The sequence below is a fragment of the Pseudophryne corroboree genome, chromosome 4 (genome assembly GCF_028390025.1).
Source record: "Pseudophryne corroboree isolate aPseCor3 chromosome 4, aPseCor3.hap2, whole genome shotgun sequence".
Classification (NCBI taxonomy): Eukaryota; Metazoa; Chordata; class Amphibia; order Anura; family Myobatrachidae; genus Pseudophryne; species Pseudophryne corroboree.
The window spans coordinates 874,188,440-874,199,945 of NC_086447.1; the positions used below are offsets into that span (position 1 = coordinate 874,188,440).

The 11,506-nt window shown below is 54.8% G+C and overlaps 1 protein-coding gene across 3 annotated transcripts in view; it reads left to right on the forward strand.

Annotated features, from left to right (window-relative positions):
- Positions 1 to 5,357: 5,357 nt before the first annotated feature.
- Positions 5,358 to 11,506, forward strand: part of MOCS1 (molybdenum cofactor synthesis 1) — an 83,759-nt gene continuing 77,610 nt past the window's right edge. The window contains exon 1 of one of the 3 annotated variants that reach the window (XM_063918832.1): positions 5,358 to 5,588. In XM_063918832.1, coding sequence (XP_063774902.1) covers positions 5,469 to 5,588 — 120 coding nt within the window. In that variant the 5' untranslated portion in view covers positions 5,358 to 5,468. The remainder of the gene's footprint in view (positions 5,589 to 11,506) is intronic. The other 2 variants (XM_063918830.1, XM_063918831.1) reach the window with 2 other exon arrangements.

Below are 11,506 nucleotides of genomic sequence, written 5' to 3' on the forward strand. Positions count from 1 at the left end.
TTCAGCTTGGCGGAGGCCTCTTCTCCTGACAGCGGCCACAATAGTAGCTCTGATTGGTGTGTGGGGCCGCTTGTCATCTGTTTCCCCTCCTCCCTTAGCATGTCACCTGCCGGCTGGCTGTCATGCATAAAAGCTGTGACCGTGTGAGGCACTAAGTGGGCGAGGTCGCAGATGACAGGCGGCCCCGCACACCTATCGGCCCACCAGGAATCTCCCTAGACATTGGAATGGCCAATCTGGCTGCTTTCTGTATTGTATTTTGGTCACTGTAACTATCTTTTCTTTATGTGGCAGTCACTGCGGTGCTCTCTGTATCATATGGTGTTCACTGTAATGCTCTCTGTGTCATATGGCAGTCACTGCAATTCTCTCCGTCATATGGCAGTCACTGTGATGCTCTCTGTATTATTATTGGTCACTGTGATACTCTCTGTCTTAGATGGCAGTCATTGCGGTCACATGCTCTGTATTATATGGTGGTCACAAACTTTTCATTGTTATAGCTGCACTATTAAGTGGTTGGAGGAAGGCACTCGCTTTGCATCCAAAATTATGTCTTGTTTTTATACTCCTCCTCAAGGGTGGATTGAGACACCGGAAAGTTTTCCACTCGTCCGGTCCCTTGCCGCTCTCTGCCGGCCCAGCTGACACTGATGGCTGGCTCTCAGAGCCGGCCCTAACCAATATAATGCCCTAGACAAGATTTTGGCTGGTGCCATCTAGCACCGCCGCTAGTTCCGCCTCTGACCCTGCACCCCTTCCCAAGCACCATCACCCCTCACCCATAGAGTCCTCCTTTTGGTGCTCTTTCCCACTATATTTTAAATAGGAACAGTGTGCACATACGGCGCACAGCTCAAAAAAAGGGCCTGTTTTTGCTGGGAAGGGGCATGGCCACACAACAGTACCACCAATTCAAATTACGCCACACAGTAATGCAACTTTATTCACATTATATCATGCAGTAGTGTCCCTTATTCACGTTACATCACACAGTAGTACCACGTAACCTTATAAAAGTTACTCCTCACAGTAGTGCCCCTTATTCACATTACATCACACTGAATTGCTCCTTATTCAGATTTCACCACACCATATTAATCTTTATTCACATTAGACCACAGAGTAGTGACCTTTCTATACGTTATGCCACACAGTAGAGCACCTTAAACACATAATGCTACACATTGGTAATGCCTTTATACACATAATACCACACAGTAATGCCCCTTACACATATGACACATTAATGTCCTTATAAACATAATGCACCTTACATATTATGTCAACCTTTATTAATGCCCGTATACACATAATGACACACATAATGCCCCTTACACATATGCCGCACATTATTAATGCATTTATACACATGACACACATAATGCCCTTTCACATATGCAGAACACTACTGCACAACCAATCCACCCGCACAGAGCACTCACAATGTCGCTAACACTGTGACCTCTGCTTGGATACAGATGTGTCCTCATATATCTTGCCTCAATACACCATGCAGCAGGAGATGCCTTGCGTGAGTCAGCTGGCAGCTCTGCTAACATCGGACGGAAATGCGTTTTATTTGCAGTACTATGTCGCTAGCAGGGGTTAAAGTGAGCCGGAACGGGGCGGAACTGCGTTCCGTCAGTTCCACTTGGAGACGGAATGCAGTTCCGCCTCACCTCACCCGATGTGTGCCGCTGTAGGGAGATGCCGAGCGCCCGCTGTTACCAGCGGCGCCCAGCTCTACCAGCATAGTGGAAGCCCGGCGGAAGGAGCTCACTACTACTTCCAGCTCCCGGCTCAGTGCGCGCTATGAGAGAGACGTCATGACGTCTCTCTCATAGTGCAGGGAGCCGGACGCCAGGAGGATCACAGTGGTCGGACATGGGAGTGGGGCTTGGTAAGTATGGTGGCTTTTTTTTTTTTTTTAAGGCACGTCTACTGGGGCAAGCTACAAGGGGTAAACTACTAGGGGCAAGCTACAGGGGCGCATTACTACTGGGGGCTAAACTACAGGGGGGCTAAACTACAAGGGGCATTACTACAGGCTAGCTAAACTACAAGGGGGCAAACTACAGAGGGCATTACTACTGGGGGCATTACTACTTGGGGCTAGCAACATGGGGCAAGCTACATGGGGCTAACTACTGGGAGTAAGCTACTGGGGGCAAACTGCAGGGGTGCATTACTACTGGGGGCATAACTACAGAGGTTTTACTACTGGGGGCAAACTACAGGGGCATTACTACAGTGGGGCTAAACTACAAGGGGGCATTACTGCTGGGGGCATTACTACTTGGGGCAAGCTACAGGGGGCTAACTACTGGGGGCAAGCTACATGGGGCTAACTACTGGGGGCAAACTACAGGGGCGCATTACTACTGAGGGCATAACTACAGGGGCACATTACTACTGAGGGCATAACTACAGGGGCACATTACTACTGAGGGCATAACTACAGGGGCACATTACTACTGGGGGCATAACTACAGGGGCACATTACTACTGAGGGCATAACTACAGGGGCACATTATTACTGGGGGCATAACTACAGGGGGGTTAAACTACAAGGGGGCATAACTATAGGGGCTAAACTACTGGGGGCATTCCTACTTGGGGCAAACTACATGGGGCTAAACTACTGGGGGGGCTAAACTTCTGGGGACATAACTGCAGGGGCTAAACTACAGGGTGCATTACCACTGGGGGCTAAACTACAGGGGGCATTACCACTGGGGGCTAAACTACATGGGGCTAAACTACTGGGAGCATTACCACTGAGGGGCTAAAGTGTGGGTAAACTACTGGGGTCATAACTGCAGGGGCATTACTACTGGGGGCTAAACTACTGGGGGCATAACTACAGGCAACATTACTACTGGGGGCAATACTACACTGGGGCATTACCATTAAGGGCATTACTAATTGGGGCACTACTAATGAGGGCATTGTAAAGGGGGCACTTCATAAGAGGCATCACTCCTGGGGACATAAGGGGCACTACTACTGGGGGCATTGCATAAGGGGCACCACTACTATGGGCTCTATACAAGGGGCACTACCAGTACAGTGGACATTGCATAAGGAGCACTACTACTGTGTTCATTAAAAAGGAGCGCTACTGCTATGGGCATTGTGTATTACGAGGTGCTACTACTGTGGGCATTATGTGTATTCGGGGTGCTACTACTGTGGGCATTTTTTTTTTTTATTACTTTTTTATTGAGGTATCAGAAAAAAAATACTGTGGGCATTATTACTTTTATTGCATGGGCACCGGGGGTGGGGGGGGGGGGGAGTTCCACCCCCTCTCTAGGGCCACTTTAAGCACTGGCCGCTAGTATGCACAAGCATCTTCTGCTGATTAAAATGAGATGTGGTATACCTATATTCTGTGTGCAACTTTGACTGTATCTGCATACGAAATGCTACGTTACAGTGATTTCCAGGATTACGCTGTAATGTAGCATTTCGTATGCAGATACAGCCGCAGTCACACACAGAATATAGGCATGCTGCATATCTTTTTAATCAGCAGAAACTGTTTTTGCCCCTGGGCATACCAAATGCCCTAGGAATTTGCCTAGTTTGCCTATGCCTTAGTCTGGCTCTGCTGGGTCTGGCCGACACTGCCAAGCTTCCAGGATTTGCTTTTACTGGAAGAACCCGAAACACATCATTTAACTCTCCCTGTGATGTGCTATCCCCTTCTTCATCCTCAGTAGCTTGTCCAACTGTCTGCCGGAGAGGGTGATGTGTGCTACTGAGCTGTATAGGAGCCAGAGGAACTGGACTCTGGAGTTTTCCAGTCCCACTCTCTGCAACTGTGCCTGTCACTCCTGTTTGAGGCTGACAAAAGAACGAGTGACAATGGCTGGGACCTGGGAGCTGCAAACAGGAGGGCACATTCTTGTTCAGTTTAATAAGCTTGCTACTACTCCCAGCCTGCCCCCCTACTCTGCACTACTACTACTCCCAGCCTACCCCCCTGCTCTGCACTACTACCAGTGGTGGCTGCAGTGGGCTCCAGCTCACACCATATCGTGCAGGGGGGAGCGGGGTAGCACATATGAACATACTGTACATGCAGGAATGTATATAATATATGTTGGCTGCAGGTCCCCGGGGATCGGCAGTGGTGTGTGTCTTACAGCTGCCATTAAACCCGGTATGCAGCATTCGGCTCTACTCTCCTTCAAAGCCCGTCCGCAGACTCTTGGAAAAACTAGCCAATGGGAACCTGGGGGCAGGCTTAGCAGGAGAGTTGAGAAGTTATACTGAATGCTGAGTCCCAGGTTCATCGGCGGCTAAAAGCGGGACCTTAGCGCGTGCACGCCTGAAATGGGGGGTGGCCTATATGAAAGGGGTGTGGCCTCACGGCAGAGCAGCGGTTGTGAGTCACGCCCCCTTTTACCATCACTGAGGGGGCATGCCCAGCGTTCTGTGAGCTGCTGGCATGCCCTCTCTCCCTCTGTCACCTGTGAATAGATGTCTAAGCAGAGCAGCAGTGACAGGAGCCTCCCAACAGGCCCCATTTCCCCCTCCCCCCCACACACACCACGGGTTGGAGAGCGGGACAGTCCCAAAAAAACGGGACTGTACTGTGAAAATCGGGACAGTTGGGAGGTATGCTATGGGCATCTTCTCCACTGGTACTTTTCTCCACTCTTTTCACTGTTTCATGAATAGACCCTACTCAACCATACATGACAACCAGACATGACAGCCATAGGTTTTTCAGTAAAACCCCAAAATTACTGTCTTGCATGACAGACAGCACTGTGGTAGTCCCTTGGTGGTGGTGGTCCTGGACCAATTCAAATGATCTAAGGTATAGTCAATGTAATAGGCAAAACCAGTGCTGGGGGAGGCAATCATAAAATACGTGGACAAACACAAGCGAGTCCTATCCCTATTACCTTACCACATAACTGACCCTATGGATAACGCATACCTCCCAACATGACCCACTCCATGAGGGACAGAATGCTCTGCTCCTGGACTTCCCTCTTAATATATGATTGCCATCACCTGTGGTGAAACACCTTTCTTATCCAGTAACCTGTTCAACACAGGTGCCAGCAATCATACATTAAGAGGGAAGTCCAGAAGCAGAGCATTGTGTCCCTCCTGGAGAGGGTCATGTTGGGATGTATGGATAACGTATAAACAAAGCCTTATTTATTTATTTATCTCTCTCTCTCCCCCCCGCTCGCGTTGTTCTATGCACCGCGCTCAGCAGCCAGCAGGGGGAGCTAGCACACGCTCTCTGTATTCATGACAAATACAAACATGGGACAAGTCTTACGAGGATTAAACTACAACTCCCAGAATGCTCCTAACCAGGAAAAGACCGCCGCCGCTGCTGATTGGCTATTGCTATGACTGGCGGACACTGATTGGCCGCTGTATGACAGCCGGAGAGTGCGAGCTAAGCGGCCGTTCACCTACATACAGCCCGGGACATGGCAGGGTGCGGAGGCCGGGCGTGCAGGGTGCTGCAGAGGAACAGCCTCCTGGTCAGGCCGTGGCAAGCCTCCAGGAGGGACTGCGCTTCAGAGGCTGCGGTGCCTGCTGTCGCTCAGGTGAGTCGCACGCTATTCTTCTGAGGCTCCGCTCCTGCCTCCAGTCCCCCTGCACTCCGCTCCTGCCTCCAGTCTCCCTGCACTCCGCTCCTGACTACTGCCCGTGCCTCCAGTCCCCCTGCACTCCGCTCCTGCCTCCAGTCCCCCTGCACTCCGCTCCTGCCTACTGCCCGTGCCTCCATTCCCCCTGCACGCTGCTTCCCCTGTCACCCTGCACTCTGCTTCTTCCCCTGTCACCAGTCCTCCTGCACTCTGCTTCTTCCCCTGTCACCAGTCCCCCTGCACTCTGCTTCTTCCCCTGTCACCAGTCCCCCTGCACTCTGCTTCTTCCCCTGTCACCAGTCCCCCTGCACTCTGCTTCTTCCCCTGTCACCAGTCCCCCTGCACTCTGCTTCTTCCCCTGTCACCAGTCCCCCTGCACTCTGCTTCTTCCCCTGTCACCAGTCCCCCTGCACTCTGCTTCTTCCCCCGTCACCAGTCCCCCTGCAGTCTACTTCTTCCCCCGTCACCAGTCCCCCTGCACTCTGCTTCTTCCCCTGTCACCAGTCCCCCTGCACTCTGCTTCTTCCCCTGTCACCAGTCCTCCTGCACTCTGCTTCTTCCCCTGTCACCAGTCCTCCTGCACTCTGCTTCTTCCCCTGTCACCAGTCCTCCTGCACTCTGCTTCTTCCCCTGTCACCAGTCCCCCTGCACTCTGCTTCTTCCCCTGTCACCAGTCCCCCTGCACTCTGCTTCTTCCCCCGTCACCAGTCCCCCTGCAGTCTACTTCTTCCCCCGTCACCAGTCCCCCTGCACTCTGCTTCTTCCCCCGTCACCAGTCCCCCTGCACTCTGCTTCTTCCCCTGTCACCAGTCCCCCTGCACTCTGCTTCTTCCCCTGTCACCAGTCCCCCTGCACTCTGCTTCTTCCCCTGTCACCAGTCCCCCTGCACTCTGCTTCTTCCCCTGTCACCAGTCCTCCTGCACTCTGCTTCTTCCCCTGTCACCAGTCCTCCTGCACTCTGCTTCTTCCCCTGTCACCAGTCCCCCTGCAGTCTACTTCTTCCCCTGTCGCCAGTCCACCTGCACTCTGCTTCTTCCCCTGTCGCCAGTCCACCTGCACTCTGCTTCTTCCCCTGTCGCCAGTCCACCTGCACTCTGCTTCTTCCCCTGTCGCCAGTCCACCTGCACTCTGCTTCTTCCCCTGTCGCCAGTCCACCTGCACTCTGCTTCTTCCCCTGTCGCCAGTCCACCTGCACTCTGCTTCTTCCCCTGTCGCCAGTCCACCTGCACTCTGCTTCTTCCCCTGTCGCCAGTCCACCTGCACTCTGCTTCTTCCCCTGTCGCCAGTCCACCTGCACTCTGCTTCTTCCCCTGTCACCAGTCCACCTGCACTCTGCTTCTTCCCCTGTCACCAGTCCTCCTGCACTCTGCTTCTTCCCGTCACCAGTGCCCCTGCACTCTGCTTCTGCCACCAGTCCCCCTACACTCTGCTCCTGCTCCTGCCACCAGTCCCCCTACACTCTGCTCCTGCCACCAGTCCCCCTACACTCTGCTCCTGCCACCAGTCCCTCTACACTCTGCTCCTGCCCCTATCACCAGTCCTCCTGCACTCTGCTTCTGTCACCAGTCCCCCTACACTCTGCTCCTGCCCCTGTCACCAGTCCTCCTGCACTCTGCTTCTTCCCGTCACCAGTGCCCCTGCACTCTGCTTCTGCCACCAGTCCCCCTACACTCTGCTCCTGCTCCTGCCACCAGTCCCCCTACACTCTGCTCCTGCCACCAGTCCCTCTACACTCTGCTCCTGCCCCTATCACCAGTCCTCCTGCACTCTGCTTCTGTCACCAGTCCCCCTACACTCTGCTCCTGCCCCTGTCACCAGTCCTCCTGCACTCCGCTCTTGCTTGCTGCCTCTTCCACCAGTCATCCTGCACTCTGCTTTTGCCTCTAGTCCTCCTGCACTCTGCCCCTGCCACCAGTCCTCCTGCACTCTGCCCCTGCCACCAGTCCTCCTGCACTCTGCTCCTGCCACCAGTCCTCCTGCACTCTGCTCCTGCACTCTGCTCCTCCCACCAGTCCTCCTGCACTCTGCTCCTCCCACCAGTCCTCCTGCACTCTGCTCCTCCCACCAGTCCTCCTGCACTCTGCTCCTCCCACCAGTCCTCCTGCACTCTGCTCCTCCCACCAGTCCTCCTGCACTCTGCTCCTGCCACCAGTCCTCCTGCACTCTGCTCCTGCCACCAGTCCTCCTGCACTCTGCTCCTGCCACCAGTCCCTCTACACTCTGCTCCTGCCCCTATCACCAGTCCTCCTGCACTCTGCTTCTGTCACCAGTCCCCCTACACTCTGCTCCTGCTCCTGTCACCAGTCCTCCTGCGCTCCGCTCTTGCTTGCTGCCTCTTCCACCAGTCATCCTGCACTCTGCTTTTGCCTCTAGTCCTCCTGCACTCTGCTTTTGCCTCTAGTCCTCCTGCACTCTGCCCCTGCCACCAGTCCTCCTGCACTCTGCCCCTGCCACCAGTCCTCCTGCACTCTGCTCCTGCCACCAGTCCTCCTGCACTCTGCTCCTGCCACCAGTCCTCCTGCACTCTGCTCCTGCCACCAGTCCTCCTGCACTCTGCTCCTGCCACCAGTCCTCCTGCACTCTGCCCCAGCCACCAGTCCTCCTGCACTCTGCCCCTGCCACCAGTCCTCCTGCACTCTGCCCCTGCCACCAGTCCTCCTGCACTCTGCTCCTGCCACCAGTCCTCCTGCACTCTGCTCCTGCCCGCCACCAGTCCTCCTGCACTTTGCTCTTTCCTGCGGCCTCTGCCACCAGTCATCCTGCACTCTGCTTCTGCCTCTAGTCCTCCTGCACTCCACTCCTGCCCCTGTCACCAGGCCTCCGGCACTCTGCTCCTTTGCTCTGCTCTTGCCTACTGCCTCTGCCACCCGTCCCCCAGCACTGCGCTCCTGCCTTCTTCCCAACCCCCATGCTCTGCTTCTGTGTGCTGCCCCCCCACGCTTAGCGCCGCCTACTTCCCCCATCCCACCCTGCGCTCCGCTCCTGCCTGCTGTAATCCCCGCTCTCCACTCCTGCCCCCCCTTCCAGCGCTCTGCTCCAGGCTCCTCTCCTGCCTTCTGCCCCCCACACCACCACACTAAGCTCCTGCCTCCTGTCCCCACCCATGCTTGGCTCCTGCTTGCTCTCTCTCCACCTGCACTCTGTTCTTGCCTCCAGTCCCACCCGTGCTTCGCTCCTGCCTGCTGTGTCGTCCCTCCACTCTGCCCCTGCCTCCTGTCCTCTTGCACTCAGGTCCGTTCCTGCCTGCCCCTCACGCTCTGCTTCTGTCTGCTGTCTCCCCCACGCACACTCATCCTCTACCTGCTGCCTGCCCCCCACTCCTGTCTGCTGTAATTCCCGCAGTCCTCTCCTGCCTCATACCCCAACCTGCCAGTGCTCCACTCCTGTCTGCTGTGCTCCCTGTGCTCTGTTCCAGGCTCCTGCCTCCTGTCCTAATCCGCACTCGTCCTGCGTGTTCTCCCCCACCTGAGCTCGCTTCCTGCCTGCTGCCCACCCAACACACACCTCGCTCCTGCCCAATCCCCTGCACTCCACTTATGATCCTCTGCGCTTCACTCCTGCCTGTTGTCCCCTCCCTACACACACACACACACACACACACACACACACACACACACACACACACACACACACACGCTCGACCCCTGTCCCCTCACTCCCACGCTTGGCTCCTGCCCCCACACTCCGCCAGGGCCGTCTTTTCATATGGTCTCAATGGGCAGTTGCCCAAGTGCCTCAGGAGTATAAGGGCCTAGGCTGATAGCTGAGGGTCCCCTTTTTCCATGGGTACCAGATTTTTAATAATTGACCCTGGGGAACAGGAGATATCCGACTTCAAAGCAGTGGTCACCATCCGAGCCTGTTTATTGCTCTTCCCAGCCAGATATCTCGATATCTGTCTAACTTAGTTTTTCTGAGGGTATACTCCAGAGGGATCAGTATGAGATCCCGGAGTATGTTATCCCGGCGATCGAAATACCGACACCGGGATCCTGGAGTTTAAAATACCGACAGTGGTGAGTAAAGGGTGGTGTACCCTCTCTTCCCCCCCCCCCCCCCCCTAACCCTCCGTACCCGCAGCCTAACCCTAACCAACCCCCCCAGTTTTATATTTTCATTGGTAGATTGCTCTGATTCTCAAGTCCCCAGTACCTCCTGAAAGGTGGGAGACTCTAGTTTTTTTTTTTAATCACATTGAAAGCTACGAAATCTATTAACAGGAACTGGCGATATCTGCAGTCAAGCAAGCTGCCCTCCCACCGGAAAATTATGAATATTAAGCCCACTCCACTATCCACCCCTCCTCTGCATATTAAACACCCCCTACCACCCTGGAAGTCGTGTACAAGAGCCCCTTCATTCAGCCCTATGCCCCCTTCTACAGTTTAGTATTCTCCCTCCCGCCATCTGTGCAGTAAAAGAGTAGTTAGCAGAAATTACTGCTCCAGGTCCTACATGCTGAGCGGAAGATAGATCATCCACTACCGCCCGCAGGACATCAAAGCTGCCACTAATAGCACCCCCAACCCCTACTGCTCTAGGATGGGTAGGGGCCCCAGTGCATTGCTTTGCCCAGTGGCCTACACTGCTGTTAAGATGGTCCTGCCTCTGCCTGCTGTCCCTCCAAGCTCCGCCTCTGCCTTCTGTGAGTCCCCCCTGCTGTCCCCCCCCCCCCCCCCCCCCCCCCAACCCGCTCTGATACTGCCTGCTGCCCCCGTGTGTTCTGCTCCTGCCCCCATCACTCCCCCTTGGACACTGCTCCTGCCTCCCCCCTCGCTCATCTCTTGCCTGCTGTCCCCCCTCCCGCACGTGGTTCGCTCCTGCCCACTGTCTCACTCTCTCAGCTCCTGCCTGCTGTCTCCCTTACCCACGTGCTTTGCTCCTGCCTCCTGTACCCACCTGCGCTCCACTACTGCCTCCTGATACCCTCACGTTCAGCTCCTGCATGCTGTCCCCACTCCCTCCCCCCACCTCCCTTGGCTCCTGCCTCATATTCACCCGCGCACTCTGGAGCCTGTTGTCACCCCCCTTCCCCTCCTATACACACGCTCCACTGCTGCCACGCCCCCCTCCCCCGCATGCTTCGCTTTTTTTCCCCACGCATCAGACCCCCTTTCCTCTGCTACTACTTGAGGCCCACTTTCCTACTTCCTGTCCCACAGCCTGGATGCATGCACAGCATAGGTGATGTTATTACAGAGAGCGTGTGAATTTTCTCCGTCTGTTTACCTTTCTCACATGTGATTCCCAGATACTAGAACCTGTTGTATCTGGGATAATGTTCTCCCCGTCCTCTCCATAGTATTTACGCAGCGTTATATAACCGGGTTGCCCTGTGTAATGCTTGGTTGTATGATATATTGTTCTGACTGATTAGACACTGATAAATCAGACCAGAGACTGGGTGTCCGATGATCACCTGTGAGGACCAAGAAGCGGGGTGCCGGGTGTGGATATTCAAATCGACAGTGTCTAGGTCGACCACTATAGGTCGACAGTCACTAGGTCGACAGGTTGACATGTGCTAGGTCGACAGGGCAAAAGGTCGACATGAGGGTTTTTTCTCTGACGTCCTAGTGGATGCTGGGAACTCCGTAAGGACCATGGGGAATAGCGGGCTCCGAAGGAGGCTGGGCACTCTAGAAAGATCTTAGACTACCTGGTGTGCACTGGCTCCTCCCACTATGACCCTCCTCCAAGCCTCAGTTAGATTTCGTGCCCGGCCGAGGTTGGATGCACACTAGGGGCTCTCCTGAGCTCTTAGAAAGTTATAGTCTTAGAATTTGTTATTTTCAGTGAGACCTGCCGGCAACAGGCTCACTGCAGCGAGGGACTAAGGGGAGAAGAAGCGAACTCGCCTGCTTGCAGCCGGATTG